Genomic DNA, 18,150 nt, shown 5'->3' with positions numbered 1-18,150 from the left:
CTCGGTGCCTCCTGCGTCACCCCAGAGCAACGTTTAAACTAATTAGTAAACAGTAAGACCGCTGCTTAGCCTGCTTACCGTTTAAATGTTTAGCCGCTTACAGCCCTACTAAGACATATGGAAACGGAATTATCATCTTACTTATCAGTGCAGCCATTGGACTCTGCTAAGGACTGTCCACAAAGGATGCAAGATATGGTGGTAGAGTAATATTTTTGATGCAGCAGTGTTTTGAGAAGTCTCAGAACAAATTTAATCTTCTATTTAATGAATGTTGGAAAGGAAATCCATACCTGCAGTTTCAGAGCCACCAGTAGTCTAATGCTACATACAAATAATTCATTAATAAATTTGGAAGGTTGTGAGAGATCAGACACTAAAACCAAGTTGTTTTGATTACGTGTCTTACTTTTTGTTCCGCTCAATTCTGACATCTAGCAACTGCCAGAGCTAGAAATGATCATGGTCAAAAGCTATGCAACATTAGCCCATTCACCTCTAACTTTAGTGTGTGTTTTGAGGATCTGACAGCGTAAGAATAAAAGTAAGATGGTAATCAGAATTCAGTGTTTTTTAAAAATGAAGTCTAATGCAATCAATCTGTAGTGTGTTGTACCTCAGTTATTACCATTGTTTCTAAGAGCTGATAGCTTAGGGACCTGATAAACCATTGTGGCTGATCAGGACCATAAAACTCTTCTAGGATCTCATCCTGGATCCAGTGTCAGAAGAAAAATGTTGGTGCATATTTATAATTTTTCACCATCAGTTATACTACTTGTAATGATCATGTTTTCGGAATACTCTGTTTCATTCTGTTAAATTGCTGAGTAGAGGAATTTCTTGAAGATATAGTCAGAGTTATCTACAAAAACAATGGTTTCTGGCATTAGAAATGGCTGGTGCAGTGGGCATTTGCTTTTCCACTAGTTAATAGATTCTATTTATTCTAGAAATGAGAAAAGTGGTGGAGGTTACATAGTTGTGGACCCTATTTTGCGTGTTGGAGCTGATAATCATGTCTTGCATTTGGACTGTGTTACGCTCCAGACATTCTTAGCTAAGTGTCTGGGACCATTTGAGGAATGGGAAGATCGCCTTAAAGTTGCAAAAGAATCAGGTAATAACCACATACTCTGTAAAGATCATTTTTAAAGGGACACAGTTTAAATGTATACTGTTCAAGTTCTTCCAGTATCATCATACAGTTAATGTATCTTTTTGTAGTTTGCAGTTTGTTATGAAACTGAATCCAATGTTGAACACACTACAGAGCAAACCAATCTGATTACTAAAATATTTGCTTTGAAGAGCAAGTATTTGGGAATCACTTTTTAAAATATGTGATCTAAATTTTTAGGTGGTTTAATTTGTTTCATAGATATGAAGCTTTGTAGAATTGATTGGAACCATGGATAGGGGATGGGGCTATAGGATGGTTTAAATCTTACCCTGAAACGTGTCTCTTATTTGAAAAGTTTTGTTTTCAGTACATTCTATAATTGTACAATTTATATTATCATAAAATTTCCTCTTATCTTCATTGTAACTTTTTCCTTGTATTAACAGATCTTATCCTTGTCATTTTGTAGGTTACAACATGATTCATTTTACACCATTGCAAAAACTTGGACTATCTAGATCATGCTACTCTCTGGCTGATCAGTTAGAAGTGAATCCTGACTTTTCAAGTCCAAATAAAAAGTGTACTTGGAGCAATATAGGAAACCTAGTGGAAAAAATGAAAAATGAATGGAATATGCTTTGTATAACAGACGTAGTCTACAATCATACTGGTATGATTTTTGTTATACTATCTTGATGCTTCTTGTTGCCAACTCAGTAACACAGTCTCGGAGCTAATCTGGTTATTCCATTATTCCATGATTTTTTTGCCTTGACTAGATCTTTTACAAGACTTAAGGAACTTTAGTCATCTTTATCTGCCCTCTGAAGAGATAAAGAGAACAGATACCTTACGTTTAGGGCAGCTCTTGTATCTTTCAAGGACAGTGTATCTATTCAGATGGAAAATGAGAATTCTTTATTGGTACTTAAAGCACTAAAAATCTAAGGAGATCCTCATAGAAACAATATACCTATAGTACACCAGTATGCAGCATATGTCTATATTTTCACAATACTAACCATATTCTGATATACTGTAGGGCATAGGACAGGCATAAATTCACTGGAATATATTGTGTTACAAGTGTAATGTTCTTTGCTATTCTTTTTTTAAAAAGCCACATCAACTTTAGGATACTAAAAGGGAGGGAGGGGAAAAAAGGAAAACAAAAGGGGGGGGGGTGAATGGGGCAGATGCAGGGAGAAAGTATGGAACAGGTCCATAGAATACTTTTAAAAGAGTCGTTCAAAGAATATGTTTTTGACACTAGTAACAGGACAGGATCAATTTTGTATCCCAATAATTATGAAGTTTAATTATTCTGTATAACAGTGCAAAAATAGACCATATCTTCTCAGTCTTCCTGTTTTTTATAACCTACTCTGTAGAGCTGCTACTCATAGCTCATTGTACTACTCTGCTATTTTTGGAACTTTCGATGCTTTCTAGCATTGCAGTACTATTTACTGAGACATCAAGAAGCTTTTAAGAACCATTTCTTTGATCCATTGAGCAATAATGTAGGGATTTCTAACAAAAACAGATTAGAAATAGCATGAATATTTAAGGGAGTATGATTGATTCTATCATATACATCCTCCCAGATGTTATGAATGACTGCCATTTCCATAATCAATGTACCAAGGAAAACCCTTGCCCCAACCCCCCACACTCCTGTGCCCAGCTCAGAAAGTCATGTGTGTCCTTGGTACCAACTCTGTACATTATTTTATAGGGGATCTAATATAATCTACATATAGTTCAGTATTTAATATTTCTGTGGCGCCATTAGTGTGGCTTATGGCGTTTTATAGCTAAATAGATGGTCCCTGCTCCAATGGCTGTAAAATAGAAGGGCTGAAGCCTGCAAACTGTTAATCGCATGAGTAAGAGCTAGTCGCATGAACATTTGGAAAGTGAGCACCCAAGTTTGGACATAACATACAAATCATAACAGCAAACAGTGTTGGAGTGGGAGGCCAAGAGGAGGCAAGTGAGGACAACCATTTAAAAACTTGGCTTGGTTAGATATGTATGCATTTTAAAGATTCCATGATTTTATGTTTGCTGCTGATAAACTACTGTTGGTGGAATTTTTTTTTTCCACCTCTATATAAATTGGTGAGAAAGATTTAAGTTGGAATATTTTCATTCTAAGCCTGTTCTGGGAAGCGTCTTAATTATTTGACTAATTAAAATAGTTTGATAGACTATTTGGCTGTTTGTGTATTCAAAAAAACCAGGCTTAGTTTTATGCAGTACTCTCAAACATTAATTAAATGTCTGATAACAGGATCAGCAGTAAGATGGTTAAACATGTTAGTGTCACAATCATTTCTCTACATAAAATGCAGCTCTATGTAAAGAAAACAAAACTTGTAGTTTATTTCTTTAGATCTGGCTTTCCTAGCATACAAACACTCCTGGCCTACTCTGGTATTCTTGCCACAACAAGCTTTTTCCAAATCTAAATTAAAAACTTGGGCCCTGATTCTGCAAACTCTTATACATGTGTGTATCTTTATTCACGTAAGAAAAGTTATGCACTCGTATGTTTGCAGGACTGGAGCTTATCATGTCCCACCAGATGAAAATTTGTTACATTTTCACAGCTCTAAGCTGGTTCTCCTGCACCATTCTATAGCTACCAGATCGGTTTTCTCACGTGGTACTGTCAATCAAACTAGTCATCAGAGTCAATACTTATTTGAGATGAAAGGAAAAAGTCTCAGTGCTATTGTTTGTGCATCTGGCTGCACACTCAAAAAGACAATATTGTGTTAATTTCAGTTCTGTAACTAATCTTAACAACAGAATGGGCTAGTAAATTCCTTCCTTCCTTTCATTCTTCCTTTTATTAAAATGAAGCTTATATTGTGGTGAATATATTATTTGCTGAAAAAACCCTATATCTATACATTTTCTAATCATATATGCATATATGTTCTCATCTATTGCATTAACAAAAGAATAGTTTGTCAAGAATAATGCTCTGTCTAGTGTTTCTCTAGAAATGTTTCTTTCATTAAACTCCAATTATTGAGAAGATTAATCTTCAAAATTCCTTTATCACAATGATTAGAAATTTCTTCACCACCTCTCTCTAGGCTAGAAGGGCAGTCTCTCAGAAACAAGTGAAAAGTTACGTCATTTTGCTGCCGTATCTTTTGTTGGAAAGAATCGATCGTTTCTGAGGCCAAAGGAGAAGTCTGTTTTAGGAGCATCAATCATGCTCTTTGCTCCTCTGCAGAGTAGGATAACTTTTTTGCTTTTTAAAGAGAGAAAATATTTTTCATACAGATGTCTGAGGTAGCTTATGTATGTTGAACAAGATTCTATATAAAATATTTACAAGTGAAGCTTTTAAAGGCCCAAAGTAATGTCACTCTGTTACTTTCAAGTGAGCAGGCTGTTTTTGGTTGTGTATGGCGGAGTTCCATGTTTATAAAGGTCAAACAGTCAGTGAAGAGTAAGTTGTTCATGGCTTAATGCCAACTTCTAAATGATATTGAGATGTTCTAAGTGACCCCTACCATTACAAGAAAGAACTATACACACTATAAAGTGAGCAGTAGTACTGTTTCTTTTCCTTTTGACAAAAAATGAAATCTTAAAAAACAGTTTGGTAGTTATTTATTAATCAGCCCATGTTGTTTGTGGTTCTGTTGTGAGTAGGGGATTTTGACCTTTTCTCAATATTTATTCCACAGTTTTACCAAGTTTAGAAATCACTTGTAGATAGTAACTGACACAATCCCTTTTTCCTCTTTCTTTGAGTTATATACCACATTTGCTTTATTTCAGTCTGCCATGACTCTTCTAAAACAGTTCAGTGGTAAGAAAACCCACATCAAAAAATCCTGTTAGAATTATATAGAGGTGAAACCAATAGTATTGAATGAAACTGCTCCCCAAAAAAAAATCCTATAGAAAATTTAGTAGTGATGATTTTTGTTTGGTTTTTGAAACATTCTAGAGCAATTATAATGCTCTATTAAATTACATAGACTAGTTCAAAAGATCTCATGAAAATTATCATTTTCTATGAAACTCTGTCTAGGACTCTTCCAAAAAGAAGAAGATGCTTTCTCTTCTCCTCTTCCATATTCTCCCAGTGGTTTATAATCTCTTCCACCCTTTGTGTGGGTACCGACTATTACTGCAGGCACAGCCCTGTGTATACTGCAGTGGGTTGCACCCAAATTCTGTGATAAGGCTCCTTGATTTCTGTATTGTGTTCTTTTTAAATTTTATTTAAAACAGAAAATCAGTGTTTTCTCTCTGCTGCCACAGAATGTAGTTCAGATATACTACATAGCTTTGTCTTAGAAAACAGGAGCTCTGATGAAGAGGTCTTATTTGAAGAGTCATTCAGCTTGCTGCATGCACCAGGGTCAAGGATACCCTCATTACTCTGTAGCAATGCTCCGCAATGAAGATCTGATTTGCCTCCTCTCCCATCACCCTGCCTGGTCTTGTGGCCTGATAAATTTATTTACAGCATAGGTTCCTATATAACTCCTCACTTGCAGGTTCACCCCTCCTGCACCTTCCCAGTCCTCCAAATCACTACTCTGAAGGTTCTCTTTCTTTGGAACATCTTGTATCTTTAGGCCATTTTTAGCACCATACTTGGTGTGAAATGATATGCTTGACCTTAAACATATCAAGGGAGCTATTTTGAGAGTAATAATGCCTAGCAACCAGTGTGTGAGTTGTTTTTCAACAAAAAATATAAAATTCTTTCTGCCATACTAGACGTTATACCTGTTTCTCAACTGACTTTCTATAGTGGTATCAAAGATGTTAGTGGAATGCACACTTTCACATGACCTGATTCTGCACTGACTGAAGTCAAACCTTCCATTGGAAAAGGAACTGTTTTTTTAATCGCCTGTGCTGTCTTAGTTTTGGTCCTAAGATGTTTGTATAAAAGTTAAATAATTGAGCTCGTTTAATTAATTAATTTCATTTTTTTCCCCCTTCCTAATAAGCTGCGAACAGTGAATGGATTAGAGTACATCCAGAATGTGGTTATAATCTTGTAAATTCTTCCCACCTGAAACCAGCCTGGATCTTAGACAGGGCTCTCTGGCATTTAACCTGTAGTGTGGCTGAAGGGAAATACAGAGATAAGGGACTGCCTCCTTCAATTGAAAATGACCATCACCTGAATGTAAGTAGATGAGGAATGTAGCATTGTACTTTGTAGTAGTAATAAACAATGTAACTGGATGAAGAAACGTTTAGTTATTTATATTGTGGTAGTGCCTAAATTAATGTGCTTGAAGTTTTTCAAACATATAGGATGACAGTCGCCTGAAGACCTTATTTTTTAATGGCAATATTTGATACTTTTACAATAAGTAATTCTTATAAAACTAACTCTTTTTTTAACAGTGTATCCGTAAAATAATTTGGGAGAATATTTATCCCAAGATAAAACTATGGGAATTTTTCCAAGTAGATGTTACCAAAGCTGTGCAGCAATTTAAAACACTTCTGACTCAAGGTAAAAATATGCCTGTTACTGAAGTATACAGATTACTTATTTGTATGTTGTCTTTTTCTGCTGTTGGGGAAACTTAGCATGTAAACTATAAACACAGTGGGGTGGGGAGGTAGAAACAATCTTCCAACTCTTGTGGTGTGGGAAGTCTTAACTTAGGTGTGTAGAAGATGTGTGGAAGGCAATAGTTTGCCATTTCACTCATCTAGAAAAAAGCAACAATAGAAGAAGTAGGAATTGAAACCATATGTGTGTGTGTGTGTGTGTGTGTGTGTGTGTGTGTGTGTGTGTGTGTGTGTGTACTACAATTTAATTCAGTTAGAAATATAATTCTTCTGACATTTTTATTGCAGTATAGAGAATATCTAAAAATAGTACAATATATGAGACAGGTAGTAGTTAGCGGACAGTGTTGCGAGAAACCCACAAAATATAATGGGTTTTGTTTTTTTGGTGTGTGGGGGAGGTTTTTTGTGTTTTGGTTTTTTGTTTGGTTTGCATCTGAGCATGCATCCATCTTGAATTCTGTCAGTTCTGACCAACTTTAAATACTTGTCAATTGTACATATTGATGAAAGATAGACAAAGTAGTCTTTATTTTTGTAAGACGTGAGCTGAAATCCTGGCCCGAATGAATTCAGTGGGTATTCTTGCAGTCAACTTCAGTAGACCTGGTTTTTCTCCCTTAATGTCTATATTTCAGTTTCTAGGTAAACTGGAACAGCAAAAACTGTATTTTGGTATTTTTTAAGATTTATTTTATGCACTTCCACTCTACAACATTTTGTTTAAAATTTTTTTTCTTCAGGTAATAGGAAAACTAAATCTGATCCAAACCAATGTCTTCAAATAATTCAGGATCCCGAATATAAACGACTTGGCTGTACTGTAGACATGAATATCGCATTGGCAACATTCATACCACATAGGTACTGTAATATTGGGTTTGTACAAGAGAAACTGAAAGTAACTTTAAGATGAAAAATCTAGTAAAATGATATGCTCTGGGTGGGAGAGGGAATTAGAATTTTCATTCATCAATATTTGAGTTACATATATTTATAATCAAAGGTATTTTTCAACTTAGGAGGTTTAGACACGTGTATAGTGATATCTGAACCTAATGGCTTTTAATTGCTGTTTTTCTCTTGTTTAGCAATGGGCCAGCTGCAATAGAAGAATGCTGTAACTGGTTCCAAAAAAGAGTTGAAGAATTAAATGCTGAGCAGTTCCGGCAAACTAACTACCACCAAGAGCAGGTCTTACTAATGCTACATTTGAATGTTGAATTCTTGCTTGCTTTTTTATTATAAATAATTTATTATATATTTTTTAAAATAATATTTAATTTAATGTACTTCTAGGCAGTCATCTGTATTATGGAGACTGTGGCTTATGAGAGACTGGCTGACCATGGTCCTAAACAGGGTCCTGTTAGTAGAAAATACCCTTTAGTTACCAGGTATTATATCTTTGTCTTCCTCTCAAAAACCCATTTAAAAAAATTGCACTTTCTTGGATTGACTAGAACGTCTAGATTTTATGTTACATACAGTATTATGGGCCTGACTGATCATCTTTAGGGCCAAGTCTTGCAAGGAGCTGATTAGTTCATCTTTTGTGAACTTCAGCAGTCCTATTGAGCACCTTGCAAGATTGGACCTTTTATGCTGATATAAATTGGGAGTAGCTTCCCTAGGGTCAATGGAATAAATATTGTGTAAGAAGAGAAGAATCAGGTCTTGTATCTTAGAAACCAAACTATGTGAAACTTATTTTTTTAGTAGAGGAAGTATGAGTTTGGACTTCAGCTTTACTTCACTGAGGGTTAGTGTTTCTTTTGTAAACTGCTTGTTCAAGTAGCATTTACGGCTGTGGAGGAGAGACCATCTCTGGTGAGGTGAATGCAAAATTCAGTAAAACTAAACTTCTATGTAAAGCTCGCCTTTTTATCATAATAACATGGGATACCATCCTTACAGGGATTGACTTAATGGTTACTCTAATTTTAAGACTAAAATCTTCCGTTTTTGAAAATGAAATTTTGCAGGCCAGTAGTTCACCTTCTGAGCTACACTGTAAGCCTTTGCAGCTCTTTCCCCATCTTTCACCTCCTCTCTTAGCCACACAGATTAACAAATGGTCACTTAGTAAGACTAAGCACTGACAATGCTTTGTTAGCAACTTTATTAGCAATGATTGAACTGGGTAAGAATATTGAATAAAATCCTACCAAACAAAAAAAGCGGACATTGGATGGCTCTAGAGAACACGATATGGTGTTCAGGACTCCATTGAAATCCAAAGGAGTTTGCATGGTGTTCATATTGAGCTCATCTGGGGGGACCCAGGAAAATTACACCACTCAAGCCCCATAGTGTAAATTTGCAAGGATGTGAGGTGGGGGCTGAGTGAAAGCAGTTGTGCAGGGGAACCTCTGTGCGCTGCTGATAGGATCTTTGCATTAGTGTGGAAGCAGTGCAGTATTCTAACCAAGGAGGATACGATGACCCAAAATCCCTACTTATTGAGCATAAGTTGGAATATGAAATAAAACTTAAATGGAACTACTTACATGCATACATGAAGAACATGCATGTGTTTTTGCAGGATTGGGATGTTAAGGCCAGAGTTTTAAAAGGTATTCAGATGTTGCTGTGCTCATTTGTGCAATAACTAGTTTAGGTGTCTAATCTAAGTTTCAAAAGAGAGTTAGGCATTTAGGAGCCTAAATTCTGTTGGCTGTAAATTCCTACATACTTTTAAAAATGTGGGCCTTCGTTTTCAAAATATCAGTGAATTATCATACATTAACAGCTGATCTTGTCATCCCAAGTTATCCAGATATGTTGCGAAACAAAAAATAGCCTTTCATTTATGTTCTAGCAATAGCAGATACTTTTTAAAATGAACAAAAACTGTTTTCATGCAACTTACTGGTTGATACAAGGCAACTATCTATAATGCAGAGGTATTTCAATTGTCTTCAAAAATTAAGACAAACTAAAATACACTTTAAAATTAAAGTTATTTGTGCAATCTCTAGATACTTTACTTATCCATTTAAAGAGATGACCTTGGAAGAGGAAGAACCTCTGATGCATCAGCCTGATAAAGCTTGTCATTTCTTGGCTCATAATGGTTGGGTAATGGGAGACGATCCTCTGAGAAACTTTGCTGAACCAGGTTTGTGAACTGAATTTCAAATCACTTTATAAATAAAGCAAAAACGGCATTTTTCTAGATCTATTGCAACACAGTTTGCCATTTTAATTGAAAATGGTGCTAATATATAGCATTTGTGTTCCCATTCAGCATGTTAGTGACACTAAAAATACTTTGGGATTTAGAGAGAGATCTTTCAATATAAATAACTTTTTCAGTCTCAGGGCACTGTTGACTGTTCTTTCCATGTTTATAGCAAGCACTAGTAGTACCTGCTATAGTTTTAAGCTGCAAAACACTTTTGCTTTCTGAATAGGTAGAAATGGACTTGTATTATGATTTTGATTTTTCTGAAACACTCTTTTAAATGAAGTTTTCTATGCTTGGTCTCTCTACTTGAAGGGATGCAGTTTAAGTTTAAACAAATCTTTTCCACATTTGAGTTAGGAGAATTGAACATAATGTTTTCCTCCCTCTTTTTTATTCTGACTGTATTTTTCTATATAGATAGCTCAAACACATTCAAACTTTAAGGGCCAGATCCTCCAGTTGGCCTTCAAGGTGTCCCCTCCCCTCCAACTACTGTCTTAAAATAAAAGCTACTGATGATCTGAGAATTTATTTGATGAGAACTCAGAGCAGTGGAAGTTTTGCCTAATGCAGTGGAGTTTAATTCCAGTTCAGGAACCAAACTGTATCTTCACCTGCAAAGCCTGATCACTGGTCTTGAATTCTCTTACTCCCCACCCAACCCCAGCCTGCAGATCTGTACTGGAACATGAAGACACACCTCTGTGCTCATATATGAAAGGTTTGCTAATGACTAAACTGAGAATAGTGATTTCAATACTAAAGAAAGATGGAGGGGAAACTTTGTAAGTCTGGCTGATGGACAACATCATTGCATCTATTAACCCTTAAAGGGAGACTCATAAATTTACTAAGTGCCTATCAGAGCTCTGCCAAAAGATGCTTTCAGTATGTGGATCTTAATGGTTACAGAATAATTTACTTCCCTTTTTTCCTGTATCTATTTTATTTAAAATAAATAAGTCAAGGAGTAGCTGAAGATAATACGTGTTGGCCCAATATGGAGGTAATTCTTTTTTACTCATCCTTCAATTGACTGTCCTTTCCTGTTTGCAAATAAACTGCACTAGCCAAATACATGCAATCTCCTATTGTCTAGTTTTCACTAAATGGGTGAAATCTTGGCCCCTTTTGAAATCAGTGGGAATTTTACCATTAAATTCAGTGGTGCCAGGATTTCACTCAATGTATTTGTAGGTACATGTATCTCAATACAGTAGAACCTCAGAGTTACGAACACTTCTGCAATGGAGGTTGTTTGTAGCTCTGAAATGTTCGTCACTCTGAACAAAACATTATGGTTGTTCTGTCAAAAATTTACAATTGAAAATTAACTTAATGCAGCTTTGAAACACTACTCTGCAGAAGAAAAATGCTGCCTTTCCTTTATTTTTTTAGTAGTTTACGTTTAACACTACAGTACTGGTGTATTTGCTTTTTTCTTTGCTCTCTGCGGCTGCCTGATTGTGTACTTCTGTTTCCAAATGAAGTGTGTGGCTGACTGGTCAGTTTGTAACTCTGGTGTTGGTAACTCTGAGGATCTACTGTATATGATAAGCCTTTGTATTCTCCACTAAACCAGATTGAATTAGGGGGCCACTAACCCCATGTACTGCACACTTCCACTGATCAGACGTTGTGTGATGATGCTCAGGTAACTACAGGTGTGGCGCAGGCTGTCAGTGTGTCATTGCTACCACAGAAAAGGGAGTAGTGTTAACAATTGTTCACAACTTGCCAGGGGAAATGTTTTGGGGAAAAATTCACAATGAGGGACACAACCACAAAAATAGCAGAAGGAAGTGTTTTTGAAGTAATACACTTGAGAAACTAATCCTGTATGCAGAAAGTTCCTTATGTTCCATGACTCAACATTTTTTAATTTGCTAATTGAGTAGAACAGTGAGAATAAAAAGGTAATTGTAGAATGAAAGTAATCAAACCATGAGAACTCCTCATTTCAAATAACTCTGCACTCTGATGAACAATGTGTTCTTTATGCATGGTTGTAAGCAATTACCCAACTGGAGCTTTACAGCCGATGCTGAAAATCAAAGTCGCTTCTGCAGCCTTATTAGATGTCATCTTGTTTATATATTCAGTAGATCATAAACACCTTTTTCCTCACCTGACTCTGACAAAATACTTTTAATTAATAAAATCTTCAAGGACTGTGCCTTGTTAAAATACTAGAAAATCTTTTTTTTTTTTTTTTTGTGATGCAGCAGAGTAGAGCATAATTTACAGATAACTATAAGTTTTAAAATCACAATTTATCACATCTAAAAGACTGCAATAAGGAATAAATGAAACAAACTGATTAGGAGTACAATTTTCAAAGTTATCTTAGTGACCGGTGCTTTTTCAAAATGTAATCCTAGATTAGTAGGAATAGAAACTGCTTCTAAAACAGATTAAGGTTAAAAATTGAGGCTCTTTATATTATATACAGAGATACCACTAAGAACCTGTCCACTGTCAATATTTGCTGTCAATATTAGAATTATTATTTTGTAGATCACTGAAAGCATGGAAAAGATTGTAGAAAAAGGGAGACCTTTCATGGAGTTTGAAGTACTATTAATTTTAATGCACACTATTTCTTTATTCCATTGCATGTACTATTGTTGTACCTCATCTGAGATTTAAAATACGAATTGGTTTGTTTATAGAACTATATTAATATCAATAGAGATCTTAAATGCACCCTTAGCATAATCTGATATGGGGAGCTGTAATTTAGCATATGGTACGTAGTTTGGGAGTTGATGTGGCATAGTTTAAAACAAGATTCTTTTATTCATTTTTTTTACTTCTCGTCATAAACTCAATGTCACAGATGCACTTGTTATCTGTGGTGTATTGTAGCTAAATGAATTTCTTTTCTTTACAGGTTCAAATGTTTACCTAAGAAGAGAACTTATTTGCTGGGGCGACAGTGTCAAACTGCGCTATGGAAGTAAACCAGAAGACTGCCCTTATCTGTGGGCACATATGAAAAAATACACTGAAATTACTGCCAAATATTTTCATGGAGTACGTCTTGACAACTGTCACTCAACCCCTCTTCATGTAGCTGAGGTGTGGAAAGAATAGATGTTGTTTTTATCATAAAGTTGTTTTTGTCTAGAAATAAAAGGTGTACAATGGTGTTTGTGATGGAAGCCTGTGTACGTCTGCACAGCAAAAGTTGTGCATGGACTAGCCTATCTGAGCTAGCTTGAATCCAGGTAATGCAGATAACAATAGCAGTGAAGGCCAACTCACAACAGGTTAGTGAGGTGAGTGCATATCTAGGGCCCATGCCAGGCTTAAGCTACCTGTGCTGAGTCCACACTGTACTATCTTCACTGTTACTGTTACTTGTGCTAGCTGAATTCAAGTGTTTGAGCCATTCCCTCTGTATCTCCTGTCACAGAGTATTATGTCAGAGAATATTGATTTTAGGTGTGATATGAAATTCCTTGAGTGTTCAATCTGTTTTTTTTCTACTTCCTGATGATGCTTTCCCTCCTCAAGACAAACTCCCTCTTAAACAATATAGGGGGAATAATTCCTTGGGGAAACTTAAAATATGTTGATTTAGTTAAACCAGTTCTAAACCCTTGGGAGCCTTTGTGCAGCCAAGGCTCCCACAGCTAGATCTGCTGTTACTACCACTTGAATTGATCTGCTTTTCAGGTCTAATTAACTTAACTGCTCATAAAAGAGGGCGTGGTCACTAGACCCTTGTCTAAGGGTATGCTTACCCTTAAAATGCTACAGTGGCACAACTGCGCCACTGTAGCTCTTCTGTGCAGACACTGCCTACACCAATGAGAGAGGTCTCCCATCGGTGTAGGTAATCAACCTCCCTGATAGGTGATAGCCAGGTCAACAGAAGAATTCTTCTGTCAACCTAGTGCTATCTAGTCACGGATTTAGGTTGGCTTAATAATGCCACTTAGGGGGGTGGATTTTTCACACCCTTGAGCGACGTAGTTACGCTGACCTAATTTTCTAGCATAGACCAGTCCTAACTCTGGTTTAGCTGAAATGGTGGTAGGACTGATGAGAATTTTTTTGGCACATTTCCTCAGAGTAGATGTGAATGTATGAGGTCCAGCACTGTGTGTGTGTCAAATGTTGGGTTTTTTGTTTGTTTGTTTTCCCCTCCCCATCAACAGTGGGTGCAAATGACAATTGTTTTTTCAGCATCTTTTCATAGTTACTATACTTGAAAATGCTAGTGCTTCCTAGAATGTAAACTCTCATCGCTGACCCAAACTGTTTTTCCTCTTAGTCTTTCACAACTAGTAAAGTATGGCCTACAAACAATATAGTTTGAAAGGTTTATATTAAAGTGGTCTACTTGTTTTTCTTTTTACCTTAGAGTATTCTACAAACACATCTGCACCAATATAACAAAATTAGTTTCTAAATCAATTTAGTTAAACAGATGCAACCCCTTTGTGTGACATGCTTAGATCTTAATGCAGTTTCTTATTGAATTAAGCTAAAATTATATGAGGCCCCCTTAAACTGATGTCAGTGTCCAAAGAAAAGTGTTGCACAGATTTAAATAATCAGTTTAGAAACTATTTTGGTTAAATCAGTACAATTTCTAGCTATAGACTGGGCCTTAGTAATATGAAGTTTCAATTTCTTTGCTTTTGCTCCTCAAAGGTGCAGAGGACTAGAATGGGAACTTTCTCATCCTTAATTGAAGTGTTGATGTTGTATTTTAAACAGAAATCTTTCCTCCCAACTTTTATTCATGCAGTTGAGTTTAAAAGGTATTAATAAAAACAAGCAATAAACCAAAGTTTTGAAGTCCTTTGACTAAAAATGTTGAGAATTTTCAAATTATTCAGGAAGCTCTTTAAATAATCTTTATCAAAATCATACTAGACCTTGTAATTGTCCACAAGCACACCATGAGGTTCTAACATTTTTGCAATAAGTACTGAATTCAGTATATTTGTTTTCTTGGACAAAAATTGTTTAAGCACTCAGCTATGTTTGGTTAGCATAAATATTAATCTATTATGGTATATGCATAGGTTGCAAGGAGTTTTTAATGAAGATCATTTAAAAGTTTATTATGATCTATAGGAGATGCTAGCAGCAGCCAGGTCAGTCAGACCTAATCTTTATGTGATAGCTGAACTCTTCACGGGCAGTGAGCACATAGACAATGTCTTTGTCAACCGCCTGGGAATTACCAGTCTGATTCGAGGTACACTGGACAGCTGAAAGCCGTATAGAATTGTTATGTATGGTTCAAAGTTTTTAATGTGAAACTAATACTTGCTTGGTTTTTTTTTTTATTCTTCTTGTATCTTTGTCCTTCCTTTTTTCTCTTAACTCATCTGTCTTTTGTATCCTTCTATTCCTGATTTGGCTTTTTCGGTTTAACTTTTGTATAATTTAACTTGTTTGGTTTCTTCTGTTTTTGGCTTTCCATTTTATCTCTGCTGCATGGCATTTCCCTGCTGTCCAATCCATGCCTACTCTTGTATCCTTTCTTTTTTTTCTGTTTTGCTTTTCCTTTTCTGTGGCTTCCTTGGCTGTGCTTTTTGCAGTACATGCTGGACACAGCTAGAAAACTGCGGGCTGATTTGTATGTAGTAGCTGAGCTGTTCACAGGAAGTGAGGAGTTGGACAATATCTTTGTGACTAGATTGGGCCTTAGCTCCTTAATAAGAGGTAGGCTTGCTCTGTGTGTTATTTCCCATCACTCCTCTGACACTGCATGTATGGTGTGCTATGTATGAAGAATGTCATTTGTTGGATATGCACAATTTATCATATTTCATATATTTAACAAGTGCTCAACAATGCATTTAATATTGTGGTTTGTGTTATATTTATTTAAGTATGGTATTGCATCATAAACTAAGAGATGTGTACTAAGAGGAATCATAATAGATATCTCAATCTGGAGGGGTGGGAGTATTTGTGGCGTAGCTTTCCCATACTTCTTTCTGATTGATCTTTTTATTAGTTGATTACCTTCTCTGAAGTCCGCTGGACCTTTCTAAAGGGGATTCTAACTTTTCAAATTTTTTCTCTTCCACCCTAACACACTATAATAAACTACATAGTGGATGCCCTCAAATTGTGGGCACACTGCCTATAATTAAAGTTTAATGTTCTATTGATATTAATTAATATATTTGATTATTTAATTTGCCAAATGTAAAACCATTTATTATAGTCTCCCTGCCGAATATCCTTTTTAGTTATGGTAGTAATTCTCCTGTAAACACTCATGCAAGTTTTGTTCTGTAGAGGCAATGAGTGCATATAATAGTCATGAAGAGGGAAGATTGGTTTATCGCTTTGGAGGAGAACCAGTTGGGTCTTTTGTTCAGCCACGTTTGAGGCCTTTAATGCCAGCTATTGCACATGCACTGTTTATGGATGTTACACATGATAATGAATGTCTTATTCAGGTGAGCACTTAAGTTATGTTAGATTTCCATGTTAAATTCATGCCTTTTGTATTGTGATTCAGTCATGCCAGTTCACAAAGTTTATGTAGTCTGAAATTACTTTTGAATGGTGTTTAGGAAAAACATTACTGCAGCTAAAAGATTGCATGAAATGAGTGGAATTGTAAGTAGTTCCCACTGTCTTTCAACCTTCTGGCCCTTTTTGGGAGAGAATCACAAAAGCTACTAAATATGTCTTGTTTTGACTCCTGCGTGTCCAGCTGTTACGAACCTTGTAATGTTTGCCTGTTCACCTGTTCTCTAAAACGTCTCCTGGGAAGTGGGTAATAGTGGGAGGATCAGAGGAAGATTGCTGGTGGTTGAAATGACATTGTTTGGAGCTCTGATCTTTTCAATTCCTTGTGATGATTTTGTTTGGGTGTGTGTTTGTTTTTAAATAAAAGTTTTTGTAGAAGATTTAATCTGATTACAGTGTGAAAGCACAATTAGCACTTCAATAAACAATGAGTTCTTCTATAAAACAGGTTTTTCTATGTTCTGCATACATGTGTTTGGAAGGAATTAAAAAGATAATAGACTAGGTTCAGTTTACTTTTTTCTTCTTCTTGATAGCACCGATCTGAATATGATGCTCTTCCCAGCTCAATGATTGTGTCCATGGCGTGCTGTGCTACAGGAAGCACTAAAGGTTATGATGAGCTGGTACCACACCAGGTCTGTCTCTCCTTCTTTTTTTTTTTTTAAACTTCAGTTGACTCACTATTTAAAAAAAAAAAAAAAAAAAAAAAAAAAAAAAAAAATTGAATCACTACTATAATACTGGAACACACACATTAAAGTTTTTACAATAACTTGTGGGATTTACTGATTTAACATTTGAAGTAGATATCTTATTAGCTAATGACCTTGAGCTACCTTACTATAGCTGTGAAAAATGGATCTATAATATTGGCTAAATGTATCTTTTTCTATATTGTTGGACATTTCCAGTTATTTTTCAGACTAGTCCATGTGTAGCTAAAGTTTAATTTATTTGCAGATTTCTGTAGTCTCTGAAGAGCGATTTTATGCCAAATGGAATCCAGCAGCGACACCCTCAACTCCTGGTGAAGTTAATTTCCAAACTGGAATTATAGCAGGAAGGCTGGCTATGAATAGGCTGCACCAAGAGCTGGGAGCTAAAGGCTTCATTCAGGCAAGCAATTGAAGTAAAATGTTTCACTCATTTTAAATTTATTTTCAGAATAAGAATGTCTGTCAATGTATTTTTGTAGGTGTATGTGGATCAAGTTGATGAAGATATAGTAGCAGTAACTAGGCACTGTCCTAACACACACCAATCTGTAGTGGCTGTGTCTCGTACTGCTTTCAGAAATCCTAAAACCTCCTCCTACAGCAAAGAAGTGCCTCAAATGTGCATCCCAGGTATTCAATCTTATTTTGAAGAGTTGACAATCTCAAGGAAATACAAGCTTAAAGCTGAAACTGTCAGCACTCAGACTTCATACTTAACTTGCCATGTTGATTCCACTTATTAAAGGTTATGTGATTAGTATGCAACATTATGTACCTTATGTGCTTTAATATCTATGCATAATAAACAGTTAAATGGCAACAACAACTTGAAACCAGTTTTGCTTTAAAGAGAATACATCTGCCCCAACTTCCCCATGGAAATGTTTGGTTTGACTTCCTTTTTTGATGTGTGTGAATGAGCTGCACAAACAGGAGAAACCAATTAACTCTACCAGGAAACCACTGGGGCTGACTATATGAAAAGTGTCTATATTTTTCTTTTTGTCCATATACAACAATCTTAA

At 35.9% G+C, this 18,150-nt stretch overlaps 1 protein-coding gene across 3 annotated transcripts in view; it reads left to right on the top strand.

Moving 5' to 3' along the window:
• Positions 1-18,150, top strand: part of AGL (amylo-alpha-1, 6-glucosidase, 4-alpha-glucanotransferase) — a 65,169-nt gene that overhangs the window by 8,903 nt on the left and 38,116 nt on the right. For 2 of the 3 annotated variants that reach the window (XM_067538385.1, XM_067538387.1), the window contains exons 6-19: positions 954-1,120; positions 1,593-1,796; positions 6,124-6,305; positions 6,530-6,641; positions 7,447-7,567; positions 7,795-7,897; positions 8,003-8,100; positions 9,685-9,824; positions 12,787-12,974; positions 15,458-15,581; positions 16,167-16,330; positions 16,943-17,044; positions 17,370-17,525; positions 17,605-17,755. In XM_067538385.1, coding sequence (XP_067394486.1) covers positions 954-1,120; positions 1,593-1,796; positions 6,124-6,305; positions 6,530-6,641; positions 7,447-7,567; positions 7,795-7,897; positions 8,003-8,100; positions 9,685-9,824; positions 12,787-12,974; positions 15,458-15,581; positions 16,167-16,330; positions 16,943-17,044; positions 17,370-17,525; positions 17,605-17,755 — 2,012 coding nt within the window. Of the gene's footprint in view, positions 1-953; positions 1,121-1,592; positions 1,797-6,123; positions 6,306-6,529; positions 6,642-7,446; positions 7,568-7,794; positions 7,898-8,002; positions 8,101-9,684; positions 9,825-12,786; positions 12,975-14,987; positions 15,112-15,457; positions 15,582-16,166; positions 16,331-16,942; positions 17,045-17,369; positions 17,526-17,604; positions 17,756-18,150 lie in introns of all 3 variants that reach the window. The other variant, XM_067538386.1, reaches the window with a different exon arrangement.

The sequence above is a fragment of the Emydura macquarii genome, unplaced genomic scaffold (assembly GCF_026122565.2).
Source record: "Emydura macquarii macquarii isolate MOO-44397 ecotype Brisbane River unplaced genomic scaffold, CSIRO-AGI_Emac_v2 contig_480, whole genome shotgun sequence".
Classification (NCBI taxonomy): Eukaryota; Metazoa; Chordata; order Testudines; family Chelidae; genus Emydura; species Emydura macquarii.
The sequence above is the reverse complement of the archived record's forward strand: the minus strand, read 5'-3'. Positions and strand labels throughout refer to the sequence as shown.